At 43.4% G+C, this 26,428-nt stretch overlaps 1 protein-coding gene across 2 annotated transcripts in view; it reads right to left on the bottom strand.

The window, feature by feature from the left end:
- FAM234B (family with sequence similarity 234 member B) overlaps nucleotides 1–26,151 on the bottom strand; it is a 34,449-nt gene extending 8,298 nt beyond the window's left edge. For both annotated transcript variants that reach the window (XM_032391720.1, XM_032391721.1), the window contains exons 1-9: nucleotides 25,870–26,151; nucleotides 15,209–15,607; nucleotides 11,788–11,886; nucleotides 9,175–9,363; nucleotides 7,986–8,116; nucleotides 4,028–4,175; nucleotides 3,135–3,276; nucleotides 1,947–2,090; nucleotides 1,693–1,774 (exon numbers count right to left, since the gene is read on the bottom strand). In XM_032391720.1, coding sequence (XP_032247611.1) covers nucleotides 1,693–1,774; nucleotides 1,947–2,090; nucleotides 3,135–3,276; nucleotides 4,028–4,175; nucleotides 7,986–8,116; nucleotides 9,175–9,363; nucleotides 11,788–11,886; nucleotides 15,209–15,607; nucleotides 25,870–25,906 — 1,371 coding nt within the window. In that variant the 5' untranslated portion in view covers nucleotides 25,907–26,151. The remainder of the gene's footprint in view (nucleotides 1–1,692; nucleotides 1,775–1,946; nucleotides 2,091–3,134; nucleotides 3,277–4,027; nucleotides 4,176–7,985; nucleotides 8,117–9,174; nucleotides 9,364–11,787; nucleotides 11,887–15,208; nucleotides 15,608–25,869) is intronic.
- Between the last annotated feature and the right edge of the window lie 277 nt (nucleotides 26,152–26,428).

The following is a 26,428-nucleotide window of genomic DNA, read 5'->3' as shown; positions in this document are numbered from 1 at the left end:
CCAATCTCTACCTGAAATTCTTTTGAAACACAATCAGACATTGCTTCTTTCCTACCCAGCACTGCTGGAAGACTCTCCCTGAAGTGATGCCTTTATCATCAGCTCTGTCCTCCACTCATGACCAAACAACCCTACTGCCTCCAAAACGTCACCTAAATGCTGCAGCCCTGCTTTTCAGGGCCTTCCATCAGCTGAGCTCACTTGGATCTCGGATCTCCCTGGCAGAAATGCCCCTCAGCCTCTCCTTATACACGGACCCAGCAAACCACTTCTCTGCTTTCATGATGTGAACATCTAGCCCACAGCCAACATGAAGCACCTCTTGACTCCCTTCACTATATCTGCTCCCCATGCCCCGTGGCCTTGTGCGGACCTCCGTTACAGCACTCACCAAGACCTGGCAGAGCTGTGTATGCATACAGGCACCCCAGTGACTACGAACTATACGAGACCGGGGCCTTGTCTTCATTAATGCTATGTCTCCAGAGACATTATCTGTGCATCTGGCACAGGACTTGGCAGACATTAGAGGCAATGATTAAGTGTTGAGTTGGCTCCCAGAGAACAGGATGCAATAATATAAATACATATTTTATAGTGAAGATAAACCAAAAAGCTAGGTTAATTATAAAAAAGAAATTTTAGGGACGCCTGAGTGGCTCAGTCGGTTAAGCGTCTGCCTTTGGCTCAGGTCATGATCCCAGGGTCCTGGGATCAAGACCCGCATCGGGCTCCCTGCTCAGTGGGAAGTCTGCTTCTCCCTCTGCCTGCCTCTCCCCCTGCTTGTTTGCTCTCTCTCTGACAAATAAATAAAATCTTTTAAAAATAAAATAAAATAAATACATAAGAAAATTTAGGGACACCTGGGTGGCTCAGTTGGTTAAGCATCTGCCCTTGGCTCAGGGTCCTGGGATCAAGTCCCAACTCTTGATTTCGGCTCAGGTCATGATCTCAGGGTGGTGAGATCAAGCCCTGCGTCAGCTCCTCACTGGGCACGGAGTGTGCTTGAGAGTCTCCCGCCCCCTCTCCCTCTACCCCTCCCCCTGCTCGTGCGTGAACGCGCACACTCTCTCTCTCTAAAATAAATAAATCTTTAAAAAAATAATGAAAACTGCCTAACCAATCATTATATCTTCACAATATGCAACCTCATGTAAAATCAGAAAGACCTATTCAGTGTCCCTAGAACATGCCATACTATTGTCTCTGGGCATTCTGGTGTCGGTGTTCCTGACCCAACAGGAACCCCTCCTCATATTAATATAATTCAACTTTTGAGGTCCTGCTCATCATCTTTCCCTCCTTTGTTAAATCTTCCATAACAATTCAGCCACCCCAGATATCCCGCCTTCTCTGAAATCTTAGGAAGATACGTACTGAAGTACTAAGTTTATTTATGCCTACCTTTCCCCACCAAGAGACTTCAGAAGGTTCCTAGTGCCAAACTGTAAGTTAAGAATTCAGAAGAGGGAATTCACGTACAGGAAGGAGGTTAGCTGGAAAAGCTTCCAATGCTACAGATTTTAGCACTAACCTGTGAGTTTTCATTTTATCCAACAGCTAGACTTTGAGTTCTCTGAAGGAAGGGACCATATTTCAGGTTCTTATTTCTCACAGTGCCTAGCGTATATGGCTGGACACAACAAATACACTTTCTAGATGTTTTAATAGATTTGAGTCCCAAAGTTTTACCTTTTTCATCCCAACTCCATCCTGTATCTGGAGAAGGAAGTCTAAGGTCTGATCATCAGTGAAATACCCAGAAGTAGGCTGGCTGCAAAGGAGAACAAAGTAAGTGATCAGTAGGGAAGCAGAAGGAGAGGAAAACAATGACTTCTTTCTCCCTCTCCAGCACCACCCCAGATATCAGGCAATTGTTCTGGGCAATTTTTAAACGTGGGAAAGCAGATCAAAAGAGCAACCCATAGGAGGAGCACACAGCAAACCTGTGCAGGCCTTGCAGGCTCAGTGTCCAGGAAGGTGTAAGATTTTGCCCCCGAAGCAGGATGAGGCCTTGTCTGGTTGTAATCAGGAGGTTGCTGCTGTTGGAATCAGGTGCCTTCACCATCTGGAGTAGCTCAACACCATCGCTGAATTAAACAAGACCGAATGGTTAGTCTCCAGCTTGGATGAGATTCTGGACCCACAAGTTGGGGCTCTTTCTCTCGGGGTACGTGTTTCTATATACTCTTGTATTCATGTTCCACCGTTATCTTATCGAGGGGGGCACTCTGTCGTTCCAGTTGAATCTCATTTTAGAAAGCAAGAATCCCTAGAAAATTCATGCAAGTTCAAAAGGAACTCCCAGGGGAAGGGCTGCAGAGCCAGATCTCTCACGCTGGATACTCTGGGGAAGGTAACAGAGCCAAGGATAATGTCAGGGAAGGCAGACGGAGACCTGGAAAGGAGGCCTGAGACTGTCACTAAGCTTGCACAGCAACTCATGGTCTACACTGCATCGAATTATTTCTTTTTCTGGACAACTGGGACCATTCGATTTAACACCTGCCCAATTCACTGAAACAATGTGATACTGCCTGAGAAAATGCTAGAAAATGATCTGAAATTTCTGATAGAAGAGAATGAAGACAATCACTACCCAGGCCTGAGGTTAAATGGATAAAATCCACTGCATGTGACAAACGACATGCTTTTGATTAAGAAATAAACAAGAATAAAAAATAAGATTTCATGGATGCTAGCCTTGCTCCTGCCAAAATGATTCTTCAACTAAGAGAAAAACACAGAAAAAGAGCAGGGCAGATACTTCAGTTTTACAGGCAGGTTTTTTTACCTAAATCTCTCTCCCTGCCTGAAGGTCTCCCCATCTCAGCCTGCCCCGCTCTGACTCAGAACACTAAACAAATATCCTTCTTTGCAGTAAATACCCTTCTTTGCAGTCTACGTGCAGAGTGATCACAAATCATGATCACCAACACATAGCCATCAGCACCTTATGTTACCAAGAAAAGAACGTCTCTAACTCACCAGATAGGAAGATGGTATATTAAGGCTAGCACTGTTTCCCCCCAAACCTCTGCCCCTTATTCACTGGCCCAATTCAAATGCGGAGACTCCATAGCTCGTGAGATCTCAGGAGACTGAACTGTGACAAGGTCAGACATCTGCCCTACCTGTAAATGTCAATGAGCTCAGACAGGTTGATGGATCTTCGTTTCTCCCATTCTGGCTCTTCTATCTGCAGAGAAGGTGGTAAGCTGTCTCGATTTTGGGCCTGAACAAAAATGTCCCGCAGGGCGACAGCTTGGATATTTCCTAGCACCACAGGAAGAACCAACACTGAGAAGCTGAATTTACTAGAACTCTCCCAGGGTGAGGATCTGAGCGAGAGACACAGAGCCTGATCAGATGGGTCTCACAGGGGCCCCTGGGTCGCTCAGTCAGTTAAGCGTCTGCCTTCGGCTCAGGTCATGATCCCAGGGTTCTGGGATCGAGCCCCACATCGGGCTCCCTGCTCAGTGGGGAGCCTGCTTCTCCCTCTCCGAGGCTCCCCCTGCTTGTACTCTCTCTCTGTCAAATTAAGAGATAAAATCTTTTTTTTTTTTTAAGATTTTATTTATTTCACAGAGCACAAGCAGAGGGAGAGAGAGGGAGAAGCAGGCTCCCTGCTAAGCAAGGAGCCCAATGTGGGACTCAATCCCAGGACCCTGGGATCATGACCTGGGCCGAAGGCAGCCGCTTAACCGACTGAGCCACCCAGGCGTCCCTAGATAAAAATCTTTAAAAAAAAAAGATGCGTCTCACAGAGCCCACCCAGACTGGTCAAACACGGAGTGGGTAAGGGATGAAGGAAATGCTAGACAAAGAGTATTCTCTTTGGAGAAGGCAGCCGGGGAAAGCAGAGTTAATAACCAGCCATCGGTGGGGGAGACCGAGAGGCCCCTGGGACAGGAGGTGGCAAAAGGGCTGGGGTCAGCAATTCCCGAGCTTTCACTCTGTCTCAAAAGGGAGGCCTACCACACACACACAGATGGGGAATGGCAGCAAAACTAGCTTTGCTTCTTACCAAAGCCAAACAGGATGTAGACAGCCCCATTTGTGGTGACATAAACCTGAGGACCAATCAGATCCCCCACTCCCACGATGTTGTACTTCACGGGTCGGCCCACGGGACTCCCTGTCCGGCCAGACACCAGCAGAAAGCACAGATCTGGCTGAAGAAGTGAAAAAACGGAGTCAGTAGATGCCCTATTGTTTCCTAACTAAGTAGTTTCTCCAAAAGTCACCGCTTTCTGTTTAGCTAAGGGTTCAGAAACACTTCCCAAAGTTAGAAAGCACAAAGCCAAACCTGCTTCACTTTTTTTTCCTGGAAGCAAGAAAATGAAGCCATCGTTCCCATTCCCTCGGTAGATATGTGCAAAAACCATCTTTATGGTAGCCTAGGCAATTTCTCTGAAGCACAGTTGTTGCTTGATGAACAGTCTTCTGAGGCACAGAATTCTAGCCCAGTGTTAACTACAGGACAGCTGACTCCCGGTCTCTACTCTCATACCCAGAAATCCCCAGTAATATTTGGTCTCAACTAAAATCAATACAGGTAGCCTCTCCCATCATAACATTACATGCCTAGCCTGCCTGGCTGCTATCAACCTTACTCTCAAGCAGAAATCAGCAAACCTGTCCTATGAAGAGTCAAATGGTAAACATTGTAGGTTTTGTAAGCCAGATGATTTCTGAAGCAACTAGTCCACCGCCATGCATGAAAGCAACCATGCATAATAATAAATGAATAGGCACTGACTGTGCTCCAATAAAACTTTATTTACAAAAACAAGCAGTGGGCCAAATTTGGCCTACAGGTCACAGTTTGCCAAGCCCTGCTCTAGAGTGTTTTCTTTTAGGAAAAGAGTCACCGGTTGGGAAATAACAAGAATCGTAGTGATATCCTGACTTCATTAAAGCTTTTAACAAAGTTTAGCATCATGAATTCTTTTGGACAAGATAAAAAGATACGGTTTTCAGTGTACCCAGAGCGAGTCAATGTCAATCCAGAGGGAGGTTTCTGTGGAATGTCACAACACCCTGCTATATTGTCCCATTCCTACTAACCATTCTTATCAAAGACTTGAATGAATAGCTTATCTCAAGCTTATCACAAAGCTGAAAGGGATAGCTAATACGCTGTATGACAAACTCGATTCAAAGAAGTCTTAGGCTTGGAAGATGAGTCAAAATCTGAAAGAAGAAATGGGGCCATTAATTAATTGATTAATTAAAAGGGGTGGGTGCTTTAACTGATTACAAAAAAAACCTAAATCTCAGAAAGGCTATCACAATCTTCAGCTGCATTAGTAGAAATATAAAGCTGGTATCAAAAAAAGTAACAACCTCCTTACATTGATATAACTGGTCATATCACAAATAGAATACTGTTTTCAGATACAGGTACAACATTTCAAAAGAGATATGGATAAAATGGAGTGCAAAGGGAAAGAAAGCAAGAAAGAGAGGGATCTAGGTTTCATGTTGCATGGGGGACAGTATAAGAAATTGGGGGTATTTAGCCTTGGGAGTAGCAGGCTTAGTGGGATGAGGCTAAGGCTAATGGGCTTTTATGTAGAAAGAGGATTAGATTCATTCAAAGTAGCTGAAGCTGGAATAGTGAGTCAAAGCTATGAGAAAGCAGAATTCTCACCAACATGACAGAATTTTCTAGACCTGACCAAAAATGAAATGAACTATCTTACAAATCAGTGATATTCCCATTAGCCTGAGGACTCAAGGAGAGTCCAATGTGTCTGGAATACTGTATCAGAGATTATAACATGGTGTGAGAGGGTCAACCACATGGCTTTTGAGGTCCCTTCCCACCAATGTTCTAGGCCAGATCAGTTCCTCTAACCCCAAACCATTAGTTCCTATGTCCCAAGCCCACCTCACTCTAAACCCAGATCTAAGAATGCAATCACTCTAAATCATAGACCTAATATGTTCCATTCCTTAAGAAGAGAGAGCCTTCCATACTGTAGCTTAGAGTAAACCAGAGCTCAGGTCCCCCAGGTTCTTTGTTGCTGGCATTAGAGGTCAAAAGAGGTCAGTATAAAGGTGAGGCTACTGCTCTAAACCCATTGCTTCTCTAAGATTTTTCTAGTACTATCACTTTTCAGACAGAATGGAGACTATTCATATCTCTACACTATGTGTAAGTAAATTCTGTGAGGCAAGTTGGACAGTACACTTTTTCTGCTGTTTGGTTAGGACCAAAAAAAAGCACAGAGTAGGAATAGGCAAGAAGCCAGTTCCTCTAATAGAGGCTGCCTCACTGTGGAGGGCCCCTAAAAGCCTGAACCTCCAGCCTGGCAACCACCACTGGCTAAGAAGAAGCCAAATAGGGTATGAAGGCCAAGATCTTTAAACTTGCTCAGGATATATAAACTTGTTCGATTTCTTGCTATGCTTCTGCTAACCATACCTCATTAAACCATTAAAAAGAAACTCCCCATCCTTTCCACTTTGGGACCTTCAGATAATCACTCCCTGATGGACTCCCTGATGGAGTTACTGAAATTTTCCCTAGACCCTGGTCTCTTTATTCACAATGACTGGGATAAAAAAAGATTATGTAAATAATTGAGTTTTTGGTTCAATCTACTTTGAGACCAACTTGCTAGCTCAGAAATTTACCTTACTTCTTTGTTTTCATCTTACAAAGTATCATCAGATGTACTAAAGCAGTGCGCCTCAAAACTTGTGATCGGGGAAGCACTTTCAGTTTGTTTATGGTGCTCCTGGCAGAAAACCATAAAATACTGATAGATTTCATTCTGTTCGAAATCATTTTACTTGCAGATTTTATAACTCTACTCCATGTATATGCATTACAAAAATCACAACAACAAACACAAGGTCTCTTAAAATTAAAATAAGCTATCAAATAAAGCAAAATGATCTATATCCACATTTTTCCACAAATATTATTTGCTGATTGTTCAATTCTTTCATCCACAAGCAAAATTCCTGGCAAAGTCACATAGGAAGTCTGAGAAAAAGTCTTTTTTTTTTTTTTAAAGATTTTATTTATTTATGTGACAGAGAGACAGACAGAAGAGCACAAGCAGAGGGAGTGGCTGAGGGAGAGGGAGAAGCAGGCTCTGCATCGAGCAGGGAGCCTGATGCGGGACTCGATCCCAGGACCCTGGGATCATGACCTGAGCCAAAGGCAGACGCTTAACCATCTGAGCCACCCAGGCGCCCTGAGAAAAAGTCTTAAAGGAACTTTGACACAAGCTCGAAGAAAAGCGTAAGGAGTAAAAACTTAAAATGGAGATAAATCTGGTCATCAATGTATTCTTTCCTGTGATTTAGGAAGGAAAACTACTATTATTTTATCTGTGCACAGAATAACTAGTTCTAGTACACTGGAGCTCCAGCAAAGCATAATCAAGGCGCATAATTTAAGGACGAGTGTACTGGACTCAAAGTCTGTATTGTCATAGACTGTGTTACAACTATTCTTTCTTAGGACATTGTTGTTATTATTCAATGTATGATGTTTCCTATATATATTTGATGAACTGTCTTATTGTTTTATATAAAGGTTAAGTATATATACTATAACTAACAATACACCCACACGGTAAAAAATAGGCACTATTTTAGGCACTTCAAATATGTGAGCTCCAGCTTTCACAACAACCCTGTACGTAGATAGAACATTCCCATGTTCTATCTTGGAGACGGTCCATGGCTTGCCCGAGGCTAGAGCCACAGTGGAGCAGGAATGTAAACACAGAGCTCTCTGGCTCCGAAGCTCCACCATGCCACAATCAATGGGAACATAATGAGACTGCCGGGAAAATGAGTTCATGATGGCAGTTTATTCATTAAATCTCCCAGAGAGAATTTTCTTAAACCTAAGCCCTTGTAAAAAGGTTTCAAGCAGCATTTATAATACCAATACTAGGAACTGACTGAAGTTGAAGCACGTCCTACGAGAAACGGAGACCATTTAATGTAGAGCATACCTGCAATTCCCCGATGGCCAGCACGACAAGATCTCTAACGCCATCTTCATCCAAGTCCGGCAGCACCACCCCTGGGGCAGCCAGGGTACCATTAGATAAGTAGTTTGGGTTTAAAGTCCAAATGGCTTTCCCTGGGGGGAGGGGGGGACAAATAGGCTGATCACAATGACAGCTTTTGGCCTCTAGAAAAGGCAGATGCAGTGCTCCTGGGTCAGAAAAGAGAAACTCAGTGGACAAATGACAGATAGCAGATCCCTATCTTTTCTTTTAGTTTTAATCTTACTGGGGACGAAGGGAGCAGGGAGTGTGAGCTGAATCCTCAAGTGTCTGACTAATAAACCCATGTGATAACATCACACCTAGGTTTTTTAGATAAAATGGAGGTGCTGAAGTCTCTCCAAGAAAGAGGAGCCCACTTGTCTGGGGCAGAGGAATTGATCTGTTAGAGATTATTACAACTATTAAGGAACCGTCTACGGGCAGCCAACCAGACCAACTCTCTCTCCTACCACGTGTTCACACGAGCAGGGAAATTGCAGGAGGTTTTTCCAAAATGACTTCAGTTCTGGAGTTCACTCACATTTAAGTTTTTTTTCACTCAGAATTACGCCACTACCAAACTCCAACCTCTAAAACTGGGAAGGTTGCTATGCATTCAGCTTCGGTCAAGTCCAAAGCATTACCAAGCAGTATACTTATGGTTTTGCACGGGGCCTTCATTATATTTGATTCTTTCTCATTCCTTATGCCATGGACGTCTAAATACAGTAAGAAGTTAAAAGGCCAAATCAAGATGCATCAACAAGCCTCAGTTTCTTCCCTGACCCTTGTTTAAGTGGTTAATGGCCAGGTTTCCACCTGGACCCCATCTATATCAAATATGAAGACAGAAAGCGCAGCTAAAGCCGTCTCTTGTATAGAGGAGGAGGACTGCTTAGAAACCAGAAGCCTCAGGGTAGTTTCTGTTTGGGTAACTCAGTTTAGCCCCATTCTATCACCAAACAGGTTTGACCATGATCTATTACTCAACCTAGTCAACCCCTTTCTCTGTTTACCTTCAATCCACCTTCCAAAGGAGTAAAATCAGACTTCCCACCATGTGAGAGCGGAAAGGTCCCTTCCCTACGAGACTGTTCTGATCCGAGATTATGGCTCACTGGAACAGAGACTTTCGTGGAATGATCTTTACCTGATGTCGCATTGAATGCACTGAACATCTTGTGTGTCCCTGTCACAAGGCAGATGGTTTCAGCCACGCTTCCTGGCATCAGATCCAAACATGTAATATCCCGGGCCTCCTCGGGGAGGGGACCTGACCAGAGTGTGCTGCCATTCATCCCCGAAAGGCACACCAGAATAGCAGCTGGCTTTGAGACACCTAAAAGCACACAAGAGACACAAGAAAGGAAAAGAGGCAGAGAAGGTAAACAGTCCAGGTGAGCAGGAGGCCAGAAAACCACAAGTAAATGGTGCTAAGGCAGCAACTCACACCCGTGTATTCCACAGCCTCCGATATTCCTGGCACCAAGTGAACAACAAAGCACCTATCATATCTGCTCAACACATTCCTCATGTCAGACGAGATGCTGTGGACCTCCTCCGGGCCACCCTGTGGGCATCCTGCACCCCTCCCAGCACGCTTGCTTACATGTCTGTCACCTCAGCCCCCACTAAATACCCTAAATACCCTGAAGGATAAAGACTATCACATTCATTTCTGTAGCCTCAGTGCCTCGCAAAGCACCTAGCACATACGGCGACCAAGCAATCATTTGCTGAATAAAAGACAGGAGCAAAATCCAGCGAAATATGGGAAAGTCATTGCTGAGAACAACAACAAAAAAAAAAAAATTAAGAGGGAAAGGCATGCTCAGAAAAGTGAGATTGATCTAGAACATGTACAGAGCAGGGAGCAAAGGAATCCCTGAATTCTAATTGTTGCTAGCAAGTGCTCCCTGAAAGCAGAAAAAGTAAATGTTTTAAAAATAAACCTGAAGATTACAACTTAGTAGGTCTTCCTGGTCTAGAGTCCCATGGAATCAGCTGATACAGCCCCAGTAGTTTCCCAAGAATACTTAGGAAAACTTAAGGGCCAAGGATATGAACTCCAGAGACAGTCTCTCAGCTACACCGTTTGGATCCCAGCTCTACCATTTACCAGGTATGGAACTTTGAGCCAGTTCCTTAACTTCCCTATGTCTCAGTTTCCCCATCTGCAAATGGGGGATAATAACACTAGTCTACCCCGTAGGATTATGTGGAGGGATAAATTCATTCATAACATTTGTTATGCACTCATACTAGTGCATTGCCTACACCAAGTACCACAGATCAGCTCTATTATTGTGATAAGCTGTCACCAAATCAGGCTGGTCTGTGTGCTGTCCAAACCCCACAGCCTTGCCATACGAGTCCTCATAAACAGCAAACTGTGTAAAATATCAAATGATTTTAAAAAAATCTCCAAATCTAAAAGCGGATGGGGAAAATTTTTACTTCAAAGGCTAATGAGTCATAGGAAGAAAAAAAAATGTAATTAAAGTCGATTAAAGCCAGAAGTCAACCTTCTAGGCTGAAGGTCCTCTCTGTAAGCAGATCTATTCCTAAATTGCTTCTACATATTACACAAGACTCAGAAAGGTACTTCTAATAACACCAGAGAAGCAGGCAGCCTAGAATTCTCTAGAACATACCTAGATGTTTATCCCAGGGCCTGGATGATTAAAAAGTAGCTACTAGGGCATCCTCAGCCTCAAACCAGAGTTATTCTATCAGTTTACAGACTGCAGGGTGCATCCACTTTAATGGGTGCTGCAGGACAAACCAGGAGCCCCCATGTACCTATCTTGAAAATGCAACCTCTTTTTTTTTTTTTTCCAGTTGATGTGTATCAGCACACTCAATTAGGTTAAGTTGTGCAAGGTTTAATAACGAGATTATTTACAAAGATGTGGTCAGGTTGTAGAGAAACCATGAGGGATAGCACAATTCCTCAGAACAGTCCCAGGCCCAAAGAGACAGGAGAGGAAGTGATTCCTGGAATCCAGAAAAAGAAAGTCCTATAAGAATACCACCTTAAGAGAGGATGTGACCTATGATCAAGGATGTAGGTGGCCTGAGGTCACCCTGGCAGGGAGGGAGCCAAGAGAACAAATACCCTCTCCTCACTCTCTTCTCCTCCTCCAATTTCTTGCCTGTGCTCCCTATTGGCCAAACCTAACTGGAAATTGGCAGGTGAGGGAGCCTGTTAACATAATGCATACTGGTCAGCCTTCCAAAGCAGATAGCAGGATGGAGAGCAGAGAGAGGGGGGTAAACAGAAGCAGTAAAAAGAAAGCACCCAGCCAAGGTAATGTGGGTAAAATATTTTAGAACATGAACAGGAAGCTTTCTGCTGGGGATGGGAAGGTAGGATTGTGTCAACATTTACTATAATCTAAGAAGCAATGGAAAATTGTCTGGGAGAAAACACAAGAACCTTAAGAACTAATGCTGTTCATTGCAAGTGTGTGGACAAGTCACTTCTTCTCTGGATCTCCCTTTCTTCACGGGACTGGGTGACTACTAAAAGTTCCTTCCAGCTACGGATCTCCGTTTCTTTAAATGAGCTTTACTTACATGCAGGAGCTTTTTGATAAGGTTTGTCATGTACGATAGCCCCACGATGACTTTCTATTCACTCCAGACCTTTTTCTACAGTGCCCTTCAGGAGACAACCCTGATGTTTTTCTCTTAGCTCACAGCCCCTCCAATCAGTGAGCCTGTCCAGTAGCAGCCTCTAAAAGACATGCATGTGTCTTACCAGTTGCACTCCCATTCCTTGAGGTTACAAAGGAGAGAAGTACATCACGCAGGCCGTCTCCATTCACATCAGCCAATTCCAATGGAGATAGGTCTGCACCTGATAAACACATCAAAAACAGAAAAAGTCCTGAGTTAAGTCACCACAAACCGGTTCTCTGTTCCACGTTAGAAAGGGAACAGACACATAGCACTGCCAGCACCTTCATAAACCCCACGCAGACTCCTGGTTCCTAGATAAGACAGAGTACACACAGTTCTGCTGATCCCTCCAAGTATAGCTCAACTGCCTGCACATTACAGAGAAAACAAATGTAAGAAGACTCCGGAAGGTGGGGAGAAGGTAGGCTTGCTAGGGACTGAGAAGCCCAAGGAATAACAAGGTGATGACTCCCCTGGGTTTTCTTTTGGCCTCATATGTCCCAGACAAGGTGCTACAGAAGCTGGCAACCTGGAAATACCAACAGGTACAGACAAAAAAGGCCCAGGAAAAGCTGGCTCCCTTAGCCAAAGGTCCAAGAAAGGAACAGCAGAGCAAGACAGAAAAAGTTTTAGATGGGAACTGCTCTATTCCAACCAAACGCCACACATAAAGAAGTGTGGCCCCAGACCCAGCCCCACAACAAAGGCTAAATGGGAGCCTAGATTTCCACCTTTGCCCAATCATAAGGTCCCCCTCCACCCCCCAACCAAGGTCATGTCAGAGAAGGCCAGGTGGGGAGCCGGGACTTTCCTCCCCACCTAGGGTCCTCCACACACAAGGGAAGCCAACAGTTCTACCCCACCCGGCATTAATGAGGCAGGCCCCCACCCCTGCTAGTGGTGTCAGCAGAGGCCTAGCAGGGAGCCTGGACTTCCAGCCCGGGCAGTGACAAGCAGATAGTGCTGTCCTGCCCCTCAACAGTGTAGAGTCAGAGGATGCCTGCCAAATATGGAGAGAACTCAACATGTGGCTGGTGGGAGTGTAAATTGGCATAACCACTATGGAAAATAATTTAACATAAACTACTAGGATTGAACATGCACACACCCTATGACCTAGCGATATCAGTCAAAAGTTAATGCCTGAGAGAAATTCTTACACATCGCATCAGGAAACATGCACAAGAATCTTCCTAACAGCATTATTTATTTTTAAAAAAAATAGAGGCCACCATAATGTTCATCAACAGTAAAATGAATCAATAAATCATGGGATATTCATACCCTGGGAAATGAGACAGTGGTAAAAATAAATAAACTCTAGTTACAGGGCATCAATATTGGTGAATCTCAAAAAATGCTTTTATAAACATGCTAAACAAAAAGCAAGTCACAGAAGACTGCTTAATTACATTTACATAAAATTGAAAATAGGCAAAATTATTTTATCATGCGGTAAAACTTTAACAAAAAGTAAAGAAATAATGACACAAAACTCAGGACACTAGAACTCTTTGGCAGGAAGAGGTGGCTTTGGTGAGGTTTCAAAGGTCTTTATAATGTCCTATTTCTTTTTTTTTTTTAAGATTTATTTATTTTAGAGAGAGAGAGAGGGAGAGAGAGCAGGAGTGGTGGGGGGAGGGGCAGAGGGAGAGGGAGAATCCTCAAGCCAACTCCCTGCTAAGCATGGAGCCCAACACAGGGCTCAATCCCAGGACCCTGAGATCATGACCTGAGCTGAAATCAAGAGCCTGGTGCTTAACAAACTGAGCCACCCAGGCACCCCAATGTCCTATTTCTTAAACTGAGTGGTGGATACACCAACAATCTGTTCCTAGTCTTTACACCGTATATAAATATTGTAAGAGCTCACTTAGAACCATCAAAAAAGGGGCCTGGGTGGTTCAGTCAGTTAAGCATCTGCCTTCAGCTCAGGTCATGATCCCAGGGTCCTGGGATCAATCCCCACGTTGAGCCCCACGTCAGGCTCCCTGCTCAGCAGGAGCCTGCTTCTCCCTCTCCTCCCCACTCATGCTCTCTCTCTCTATCTCTGTCGCTATCTCTGTCTCTCTCTCTCTCAAATAAATAAATAAATAAAATCTTAAAAAAAAAAAAAACATCAAAAAAGGAAGGAAGGGAGGGAGAGATCTCCTATGTAGTGGGAACATACTGTAGTCACATCTATTCAGTTTTGCCTTGAGAGACAGTAACAGTGAGAACACAGAACTCATCCGAAGCTAAATCAACTAGGATCAGTGATGTGTCAGAGGTAAAATATTTCCAGATCAAAATGATGTAGGGGTCTGGGAGTATTGTAGAGGAGGGAAAATTTCTCCTCTACCTTCTTAGGGTTTCCAGCTAGGACTGAGTAACAAGACAGAAAATGAGATAACTGATTAATAAGACAGATTAACAAGAGGGAAGCATTCAAGTCTATTTAATGAGATTCTCCATGTCCATGGGAGCCCCCACTGAACATAAAGACCTGGAGCAGAGGTGGCGAGGCCTCAGGGCTTCTGTACTCATTGAACAAAGAGGGGTAGCCCTGGAAAGGGAACCAACATGGACGAGGAGACTACAGGAAGGTAAGAGTTATTTTACAAGGTCTGTTTGCACAGATTCCCCTCGGCCTCAACTCCCCGTCTCTGTTGATGAGAATGTTTCTTTCCTCCTGGTACAGGGAGGGCATCTTGCACATGGGAGTTTCATCTCCTGCTTCCAGGAAGAATTTAAAGGTCAAGGTCAGAGTGCCCTTCTTGCATCTGCTGTTATTCACGTGCCTTCAACTCAAACAATATGCCAAAGCGACATATTTTGGGGTGGTACGTTCTGAACCCCTCTCACCCCAGTGAAGTTTACAAAACACAAGACCGCTCAGCACTGGCAGCTGAGATGTAATCCTTATTCCTGACCCAGAGCAAGCTGTTTTAAAGAAATCTGCTCCAGAATGAGACACAATAGCTAGAATTACTTGGGTGGCACCACCCCAACCATTAGGAGCAAGAAAGAAAACTTACTGCAAGAAAGCGAGTCCATTTTACTTGAAATTATTTTAAAATTCAAACTGAGTCAGGCTCCTATAATTAACAAATGCCTGAGGGTCCTACAAAAGCCCTGGCCTCTGGTCTGGCCAGGCCTTGAGCCTTACTTTTCTCAGTAAACAGCCCTTCCTACAGCTTTGCTCTCCCCTAATATGGTGTTGGCTGCACTGCAGAGACCCAGCAAACCAATCCTCTGTCCTCTCTGCAACTAATTAAGACCAACGCCAATAGAAACACAACAGAGCAGTGATCTTCCCAAGTTTCTGGAGCTGTATCAATCTATCTGTTTTATTTCCAATCTTAACCTCCTAACCACCTCCACACACAGGGAGAGAGATACTATATGACACACATTTATTTGAAAGACCTGGAGGGAATTTTCAACGTAATCAGAAGTTTTACAGAATTACAGGTAAACACGAAATTTACATAATTAGGGTGAGAAATCCTACAACTCACCTCCCTGCGGGCCCAGGTGGCGGCTCCAAGTGCTGTGCAGATCTCTGGGGGGACAGGGGATCAGGAAAGCACATACGAGCACCAGGATCATGGAGATGACCAAAGTTAGCAGAAAGACAGAGGTGCGCACATAAGACATGATGGAAGAGGTTGCCTTCTGCTCCAGGCCCCCAAGAGGTTCCGAGGGGTACCCCTCTGTGGCGACCTCCGAAAGATGTGGCTTTGCAGCCCCCACAGCCTCAGCATCTGAGTCAGGCTCTGGCACTTCTCCCAGAGGGCTCTTCCCGTTTTTGACTCCTCCATTCTTCTGCTGCAAGTTGAGCACAAGATCATCCTCACTCTCGTCACTATCGGCCTGTGTGAGGGGGTCATACTCCCCTAGGTCTGGGCTCTTCTTCCCTGAAACACAGAAAGACAGAGCGTCAGGGCGAACTAGGAAGGAGAAACCTTTACCAACTACATGGCAACTGTGAACACCTAAAAGAACACACAGAAAACAAAACAAATTAAGTTTACTAGGTTAGCTCTTGATGTTATCTGTAAGGAAAAGAATGGGAGGAGAATGAAAATCAGTGTTTTAGAATTACTGCTTTCATGAGCTTAAGAAAATTGAAAAGGAAACAGAGAGAGTGGTAAATTTCAAATACCTTTTTATTTTTTTAATCTTTATTTTTTTTTAAGATTGTATTTATTTATTTGAGAGAGAGAGCACACAAGCAGGGGGGAGTGGCAGAGGGAGAGGGAGACGCAGGCTCCCCGCTGAGCAGGGAGCCCAACAGGGGACTCCATCCCAGGACGCCGGGATTAGGACCTGAGCTGAAGGTAGACACTTAACCGACTGAGCCACCCAGGCATCCCTTAGATACCTTTTTAGTTTGGAAACAAACAAACAAACAAAACTCTCTTAATTTGTGTGAATCTCACTAATGAAAAAGACATGGCTCTTATATCAATCTTCCATATGCCTAATGTGCATATTTCCTTTGATTTTCTTAGATCTGTGATGTTCCAATCTTCCCTGGAACTTGCCTAAACTTTAGAATAATTGTTCTCTGTACACTGCTTCTCACAGTCAGATATTTGTGGCTTCCCAATTGTCTCCATGGAAACAACTTGGAAAGTTGAACACTAAATGTCACCTGGAGACATCTTACTAAAAACTCACTTCTGAGCTTCCTATGATTCTGATGCCCTGTCAGCACGTTTCAGTAAACAGTGTTTACCTTTAAAAATGCTATTCTGAGCAAGTATTCTAGGAGGGGAGGGATCAAGCAGGAATGCAGAGGTAAAGGACCTGTCTCAAAGCTGGCTTACACAACAAGCACCCTGTGTTTACTTAGACACTACATTTATTTGGGGCAGCTGAGAGGTGAAAATTATAGGAGAGTTTAAGCACACCTCCTCCCAAGCCATTCCTTGGCCCCCGCTGCCAAGGACTGAATGATTTTATGCCTTTTGTTCATGCTATAACCAAGCAAAAACCAAGAAAAAATTTCTGGTTTTGGAAATTACATGGTAAGCTGTACTAATATATATTCTAAACTATAATACTAAATGATATTGTTAAATCTTTTATTAAGAAGAGACATAAAAAAGAAAATACCACCCAGCTAATTAAAAAGGAAGAAAGAAGAATTCTTGATGTAAATCTCTGCCTCTGGTCACTGTTATCTTAGTGATGTCATTTCATATATTATGTCTTGTTTACTCAAGACATAAAATGAAACAATAAAATGCTATATGGAAACTAATATGGGAAGTAAAATCATTAGTGTAAAGCTTGGTGCTTCATACATAGAAAGTCAATAAATAGTTGATTAAAAATAAACATTACACAGAAATATTTTATAACATTAAATATTTTACAAAAAAAAAACCCACAGACGATACTGAGCAAACTAGAAACTTCTATGTATTTTCACTTTCAAAGCTATTCATTTTATCCAACATGGATTTGATTTTTAAAGGCACAAATTATAAGAAAATAGATCAATTATTAGGAATTTAATTCAAAATAGTATTTCCAGGATATGCCATAAAGTCAGTACAGGTTCAAGCTAATCTCCTACAATTTACACATCTACTCTATGCACCAAATTATTTTACTAATTAGGATACACCGTTCCCCAACTGTCCCATATAAATTTAGTTAAAATAATTTGCAAACACAACCATAGGCTGCTGTAATAATATTAATTCTAAAACTTTTTGAAGTTTTTTTTCAAACTAAAAGGATATACCTGATGGGATTAAAAATGTGGTATATACATCCAGTGGAATATTATCCAGCCTTAAAAAGTAAAGAAATTCTAACACATGCCACAAGATATTAGGCTAAGTGAAATAAGCCAATCACAAAAGGACAAATACTGCATGATTCTTATATGAGGCATCTATCCAGAGCAGTCAAATTCACAGAAACAAAGTAGAATGTGGTTTCTGGGGCCTGGGAATAAAGGTAAATGGGGAGTTGCTATTATTTAATGGGTACAGGTTTCCCTCACTATCCCAAGGTAGAAGGTTCCTATCAAACTGCTTGTAAGCTAAAATAGCATAAAGCAAAGAAGCAATAACCATGAATTTACATGGAAAATTTTTTGAGGTTTCCCAGACCCAAGCAATAACCTCTCCTAGGTGTTTCCGATACCTCAGGATACATCTTGCTAAAAGACGCACAAAATAAACAGAGATAAAGCACAGATGCTCCCAGACACAGTTCAAGTCTCTGGCGGCCTGAGGCTGAGATGCTGAGTTTGGCTCCCGGGGAAGGAACTGGGCGGGGGGGCGCCTCTCACTGCTGAGGTTGGGGGGCTGAGCGCTGCCTCTATAATGACTTGCTGCAGAACAAACGCTGAATGCTATTTTCACTTTTTACCTTTTTTTCATAAAAGCAGGAATCCTCTTTGGATTTCTCTAGGTTAGCGAAAACAGGTCTTTCATAAAAACAAAGTGGCGTAATGCAAAGTAATCAAAAAGCGGGGGGATACCTTTTAGAGTTTCAGCTTTGCAAGATGAAAAAGTTCTGGAGATTGGTTGCAAAACAATGTGAATATACTTAACAATACTAAACTGTGCATTTAAAAATAATTAAGATGGTAAATTTTATGTGTATTTTACCACAATTTTAAATATTTTAAATTAAAAAAAAAGAATATATCTGACAAAGAAGAAAACAGAGATGGCAGCCTCAAATCTCAGGGTAGGAGGAGACTTTGAAGATCACATAATCAAACACCCACCAAACAGTCACTTAGCATGAGGGAATTCACAGCTCTCCAATCCAGAAAGCAGTTCTATACACTGATTCAAGAATCTATTTCTGGGCATTTGCCAATTATCTGTCCTGGTTCTAATTTCTGGGGCCCCTCTTCCACATGCAAATCCTTCAAAACTTGAAAATACCAACCATAAGAAACATATGCTATGGTATTTAAGAGTTTAAGTCTTCACAAACAGACAAACAGAGTCAAATCTTGGCTCCATCTCTTATTAGCCATGTGACCTCGATTAAATTTCTTAGCTTTACTAAGCCTTATTCTTCCCATTTCTGAAATGGGTAATTATTTTTCCTACCTCTTATGATTGTTTTTGAGGATTAAATAAGATAACATATGCATGCTCTTTAGTGTCTGACTTACAGTGGCACTCGATAAATGTCAGCTTCTAGGAGCACTTGGGTGGCTCAGTCAGTTGAGTGACTGACTCCTGATTTCAGCTCAGGTCATGATCTCAAGGTCCTCAGATCCAGGCCCGTGTCCAGCTCTGTGCCGGGCATGGAGCCTGCTTGGGATTCTCTCTCTCCCTCTCCTTCTGCCCCTCCCAACCCCCTGCTCATGCTCTCTCAAATTAAATAAATTAATTAAATAAACAAACAAATTTCAGCTTCTATTATTATTGTTGGCACTATTTCTCCCAACTGCCCACCCAATCTTTTCTTCTCCAGGTTAAATGTCTCTACCTCTTTCAACTCATTACTTGAGGAAACACTGTTTCACATATCCATAACATCCTGTTCACTCTTCTCTGGACACAATATGATATGTCAGTGCTTCTTAAGTATGGTTCTGGGAACTGGATACAATCCCCAGGGTGCAGTCTGACCAGGGCAGCAAAGGGCAGAACCGTGCCCTCCCTAGTCCAGAGGGTACACTACAATTCAATTACTGTAACCTAAAATCTTGCCAGTTTTCTTCGCAGTCACATCACACAACTGATTCAACTCAAACTCCCAAGTATCTTCTACATACAGTCAAGCCATCTTATATAATAGTACAATTGGATTTTTAGCATCAAGTGAAAAATTTAGCACTGATACTTAAATTCAATCTTGCTAGTCAGCTGTCACCTTGCAACAAACATACCAGTCTAAAACAAAGTATAATCATTACTAAAATACTGGCCAACAGGGACACCTGGGTGGCTCAATCGGTTAAAATACTGGCTACAAAACAGTTTAAAGGAAATGCATTTTTATGATATCACACACCATCACAGGCAGAGAACTTGGCTGCATATGTTACCAAAACTAGTAAAATCTTTACTAAATCTAATTTTTAGTAAAATCTTTACTAAAAATAATTTGCAGGGGCGCCTGGGTGGCTCAGTCAGCTAAGCATCCAACTCTTGATTTTGGCTCAGGTTATGATCTCAGGGTCTTGTGATCCAGCCCCACATTGGGCTCCGTGCTCAGCAGGCAATCTGCTTGAAAGTCTCTCCCTCTCCCTCTGTCCCTTCCCCCTTACTCTCTCTCTAAAATAAATAAATCTTTAAAAAAAAAAAACAGGGATGCCTGGGTGGTTCAGTCAGTTAAGCGTCTGCCTTTGGCTCAGGTCACAATCCCAGGGTCCTGGGATAGAGCCCTGTATCGGGCTCCCTGCTCAGTGGGCAGCCTGCTTCTCCCTCTCCCTCTGCCCCCCCCCCCCGGCTCATGCTCTCAGTTGTCTCTCTCAAATAAATAAAATCTTTAAAAAAATAAAAGATTATATGCTTCCAGTTGATGATGGCAAAGGAAAGCATTTCTGTCAGTATCCTTCCTAAAAACTGGGGCGGGGAGATAATAAAAATAGGAAAAAAAAAAAAAGAGCTACATTCCCAAACTACAATTTACGAAAAATTATTGCCAAATGCAGCAAAACTTGTATCCAATTGAAGAAGCACAGTAAGAGTGGGCACATGGTCTCAGGTCTCCAACAATGAGCACAGTTCTCAGAGTTAATAATGACAACAACAACGATGACAGCAATGACGGTAAGGGGAAAGTATTCAGTACCTACTATTCTGGGCACCGGGCTAAGCACTTAGATGTTAATTCATTTAAGCCTCACGACAACCCTGGAAGGCAGGCATTATTATTATTATCCCCACTGTATCAAGAGGCAAATGAAAATACAGGGAGGTGAGTTGCATAAGATCACAGAACTAGGAAGAAAAAGCCAGGATTCAAAATTGGGCAATTTGATTACAGTCCACAGTCCCAACCAATAAATTATACCACCTCCCTTGTTCCATGGATATATAGCCAAACTACTTATCTCTTGCTTAGAAAGACCAAGTCTGGCGTCCCAGAGGCATCGGGTGAGTCCCCCTCAACACCACAGAGACAAAGGGGACATAAGATGAAATGAGAAAGGCTTTACAAGAAGGAGGCTGTCAGCATGACAAGTAAGAAAAGCAGCTGTAGAGCAATCAGTCCTGAAAAGGGGGATTTTTCTCTTCTTTTTTTTTTTTTTTAACAGGCTGGGTCCCATTAGATTAAATTCTAACTTCTCACTGCCCTCACTCACTCCCCTGGCCCCAGCCTCTGCCTGCATGTCAGCCAAGAGCTAGCTGTAAAACAACTGACAGTTAAATATGATTTATAATCAGAAAGAAGCCATCATTAGTACTCGTTCTATAAGATACTACAAAGTTCTGCAGATATTTAAGGAAGAAGTTACAACAAAGCAGACAAAATCTGCCAAGGAACTGATGCTGGGCAAGTGATGTCACGACATGGAAGAAATAATGAACAGACGCTTTGCTATGGAATCCAAAAAATTAAAGAAAACAGTCTTCTCTGAAATAAGGGATCACAGAAAAAAACAGAATATTTCTAAGAAGAAATGACAACTCAATAGTGAAGATGAGAAGTAAACAAGCAGGGCTCAGAAAAACAATGGAAGAAAATAATAAAACAATTTTAGAAAAGATATCCTTAGTAGGATGAGCAAAGAGAGCAGATGTGGCTGAAAAGAATCAGAGACAGAAATGGCAGGTTGGTGAAAAACCAAGCAAAATGAAATGGAAACAACAATGGCTGGCAGTTCCAAGCCCTTCCTCTGTATGCACTCTTCCAAACCCTTTTTTTTTTATCTTTGTGTGTTTTTTTTTAAGATTTTTATTTATTTATTATTTGACAGGGAGAGAGAGACAGTGAGAGAGGGGACACAAGCAGGGGTAGTGGGAGAGGGAGAAACAGGCCTCTGGCTGAGCAGGGAGCCCGATGCAGGGCTCAATCCCAGGACCCCGAGATTACGACCCAAGCCAAAGGCAGACGCTTAACCGACTGAACCACCCAGGGGCCCCTTTTACTGTCTTATCTCCACAAATCTGCATAACAACTCTTGGAGGTAGACACACTCTGATCTCCATTTTCAAGAGAAGGTTTGGAAGTTCAAGTAACTGGCCCAGAGTTAAACAGCAAGCAAGCCGTAGTGCAAGGGTTCAAAATCCAGGCAATCTGGCTGTGAAGGAAGTCTGTGCTATCTGTCTCCCACTGAAAAAGATCGAGGCTCTTGGGTGCCTGGGTGGCTCAGTTGTTAAGCGTCTGCCTTCGGCTCAGGTCATGATCCCAGAGTCCTGGGATCGAGCCCCACATCGGGCTCCCTGCTCCGTGGGAAGCCTGCTTCTCCCTCTCCCACTGCCCCTGCTTGTGTTCCCTCTCTCGCTGTGTCTCTCTCTGTCAAATAAATAAATAAAATCTTAAAAAAAAAAAAAAAAATCAAAGCTTTTAAAAAGACTAGAAAGGCATGGACAGAGAGAGCAAGGTGATCCAATATATGCGGAACTGAAGAAGAGAACAGAAAAGGATATGGAACCAAAATCAATAATTAAAAGATATACCAAAAAAGCTCCCATAATATAGCAAGATCTAAAATTGTAAAATAAAGGGTACACGGAGTCCCAAGAAAAACTGCTACAGAATAATCAGTATTGAAATATATCGCAGTAAAGGTGCTGAACTTCAAGGACAAAAAAAGAATCATATGAGCAGCCAGGAAAAAAGATTCAAGTCACTAAGGATGGGAACAAAAATCAGGCTAACATCTCTGCAGTAACATGTATTATTAAAAGATAGTATATTTTGGGGCGCCTGGGTGGCTCAGTCGTTAAGCGTCTGCCTTCGGCCCGGGTCATGATCCCAGGGTCCTGGGATCGAGCCCCGCATCGGGCTCCCTGCTCCGCAGGAGGCCTGCTTCTCCCTCTCCCACTCCCCCTGCTTGTGTTCCCTCTCTCGCTATCTCTCTCTCTGTCAAATAAATAAATAAAATCTTTAAAAAAAAATAAAAAAAATAAAAATAAAAGATAGTATATTTTTCCAGACATTACAGAGACAAACCTCAGCTTAATTATTACAGACTGCAAGTTTTGATCAGACAACTCCTAAGTAAATATTTTTGCTATCTATTCACAGAAAGACAAGGGATTGTGAAGTATAAAGCACACCAACTTGCCTAAAGTTATAATCATGCTAAGGAACTGGACATCAAATCCACGCTTCAAAACACAGAGCATTTTAGCACTCTTTTCTCTGATTTCAGCCACCCCCACATTTTTAATCAATGCTAGGTTTTCAAAGAATAAAGGAGAGGATACTGATTTCATAATACATCAATATAAATGAGCTTTGCACAGCTCACTTTTCCTCTTAGGAAGACTGAGGATGCCAGTCAAATAGCATTCCCACAATGGTACAGAAGAAAACAGGAAAGAGATGCAACTGTAACATCCCCAGACATGTTTAGGAAAACATGCTCTAATATATACTATTCTATGATACATACTACACTTTACATAGACTATACCATAAACTATATTGCAACTGAAGGTAAATAATTCACTTCATGGATTAGATTATCCAGGGGCACATAATGATTCCAAATTACACATAATAAAACAAATCATTACAGTAACATTGTGCTCTGATATTCCCTTCAGTGTTTGACCTTCAAACTTTAAAATGGACTAAAAATATATATATATACTTAAGATAAGTTGTTCGACAGGCTGCTTTATGAATGTCACATTGTCCTTCTGTTACTAATTAACCTCACTGTATGCATGTGAGCCAAACATCTTTCCGTCTTGAGCTTAGTGGAAGGGTATGAGACTGTGAAACAGACTCCAAGAAACTGATCTTTCTTCACAAGGTTGATGACATCTGTCATTAGCTCATGATTACATCAGGCCTTCCTTCAGGTATCACATTTGTAAATGGGCATGGTGCTAATGAAGGTGATAATAAGAGCTAACACTGAATAATTAACATGTGTCAAAGGTAAACAAATCTCTTCAGTACATCCATTTCTTCTATGGAGCCAAATAACCCTATGAGGTAAATACACAGCAGAGTGTGAGGCATATAGAGAATGTTCCATAATAACAGTACATTACATGTGAAGAAACTAACACTTAAAGAGGTTAAGTAACTCATCTGGTAAAGACTAGACTTGAACCCAAGGCTGTCTCATGCTCTTAGTCACCATTCTAGTCTGCTTACTCACACATAGAAATAGTGAGGATGTCATGGTGGTGATCATTTTGCAATATATACAAATATCGAATCATTATACTGTACACCTAAAATTAATAGGATATATCAATTAGACTTCAATTTTTTTAAAAAAGAGAGGATGTTAACTAAAGTAACATAACACAGTAGCCCACGCAGGACAGCAGCCTCACAGTCCCAATTACAGGGTATCCAAAAAAAGCTATAAGAAAGCAACTTCTACCTAATATAAAAGTTAAAAACTGTATTTAGGACAGTGGGGAGAAAGGGCAAAAGGGAGACAAGCAAAAGTATAAACACAAACAAACAAACAAACAAAAAAACCCCGTATCACAGAAAAGAACACATCGCCATTGTATTTGGGCCCTAAAAAGTATCAAACATACCTATCTGTTCAGGCCCAAGATGCTGTCCGAACACAGGCCCAAGGACCAGACTGTACCTTTCCTACCCTGTCAGCTGACCAAGTTACTGCAACTGGATACTGCAGGGAGTAATAATGCCACAGCCTTAGGATGTGAGAATGCAAAAGAGCTCAAGAATTTCGAAAGCGATTTTCTTGCATTCCCATCCTTAGAGAAGAACAATTATCTATGCTGGGGTGGGATGGGGTGGGGAAGAAAAGGAATCTAAAAGAGAAAAGAAATAAAGCTAAATATGTCTGACATCTCATTATCCCTTGGGGAGGATATCATACTACACTAAGGATATACAAAGGTACCCTCTTCAAAGTTAATCCTGCAGGTAAAGGGACACATCCCCCACTTCATTTCAATGTTACATACACATTCCAAGATAGATATTATCAATGTTTCTTCCAATGTTCTCATGAGCCTATGTTGGGGCGGGGGAACAACTCTGAGGTCATTAAGTCTGGGGACAGAAATGCAAATTCATACCCAACCCAGTGTCATCCATACAAATGTTTATAGCTTAAGGTTTTAAAATTTATTTAGGTAGAACCATAAAAATTTTAAAGCCTTAACGTTTAAAATTTCTTTGGGCAGAATATACTTTTATTAAAATAGCCAGTTTGCAGCAGCACCATCTCATTCTAGAAGTTTAAGAGAAAAATTTTTCTAAAATGCTTGGAGCTGCTGCCCAAAGTACTGAATTAGCTCTGAAGTTGTCATCACCACCAGAGCCTCCTTAAAGAATATTCCACAATTTATGTGCAAATTGCAGGTGCCAAATCATTTCCCTCCTAAATGCTTAGCCTCCACAGCCAGAGGCTGATCAAGTGGAATCAAAAGACCCCGACGTTGTAGTCCAAGTTTTCCCAATACTGTTTGTGCGACCTTGGACAAGTCAATTAGCCAAATAACTCTCATTTCCCTCTTCTGTAAACTAGAAGGGGTAAACACCTGTCCCACCAACCTCACGGCTGCGTCAGTGTTGTTAAGTGGAGAGGCTGCTCCAGAGGGTGGCCCGCTTCCTGCCGCCCCTGTCCCCCCTGTCTCCTCTCGCCCCCAGCGCCAGCCCAAGACAGAAGGAGCCCGGGACCCTGCGGTACGTGGTCCGCGGCTCCTCGGGAAAGGATGCTCCCCTCACCAGCCCTCCCGTTGGGATGGCGGCGACGCGTGCTCTGACAGTCACCCCCGCTGCAGCGCCCGCCCGCTCCCAGCCACCAGCCCCGCGTGCCTCCAGCGGTCCCTCCCTGGATTCTCCCAGGCTCACCCCGCGCCCGCGACCCCCGACCAGCCGTGCGCCCCTCTCGCCCCCTGGTGGCGACGGACCCCAGCCCGCGGGGGCTGCACCGGCTCGCCTCCGTGCGCCTGCAGCTACGCTGGGGCTGGGGCCAGGCCCCCGCCCGCTTCGCCCCCAGAGCCTCGCCTCCTAGTCTCCCGAGGCCCCGCGGGGGCGGGGTGGTCGCGAGGCTGCGACTCCTTACCGGGGAGCTTGAGCGCCCTGGACAGCACAGTCGCCATGGCGGAGGCCCCGGTGCGCGTGCGCGCGCCCGCGTCCTGCCGGGAAGAGTAGTTCGCAGCGGGCGGTGCGCGGGGCTGGGACCTGGGAAGGTGGGAGCCGCGGCAGAGAGGGGCCAGGGAGAGGCCCGGCCTGCGGCATCCGCGCCCACCTGCACGCTGCTGCCGGCTCTCCTCCCGGCCCCTCCGAGCGGGACCCCTCACTGGCAAGTCACTTGACCACTCTGAGTCTCACTTTCCTGCTCAGCGAAATGGGGTAATAATAACTACCCCCCCCCCCCCAGGCTTGCAGCGATAACGACATGAGATAGCAGGTAATAAAGGAGGCGCCGGTTGTGAAATGAGCGTGGGCTTTGGAGTCAGACAGACGGGATTTGAATCCTGCCTGCATCCCTTACTAGCTGGGCCATCTTGGGCAAGTCACTTGGTATGACTAAGCTTCAGCCTCATTTTTAAAATGGAGACACTACCTCATTCACAGGCTTACTGTGAGAATTAAATAAATCTGTTTACAACACACGGCAC

Source organism: Phoca vitulina, unplaced genomic scaffold, assembly GCF_004348235.1.
Source record: "Phoca vitulina isolate PV1807 unplaced genomic scaffold, GSC_HSeal_1.0 scaffold64, whole genome shotgun sequence".
NCBI lineage: Eukaryota > Metazoa > Chordata > Mammalia > Carnivora > Phocidae > Phoca > Phoca vitulina.
This window is presented reverse-complemented; position numbering and strand designations above follow the sequence as displayed.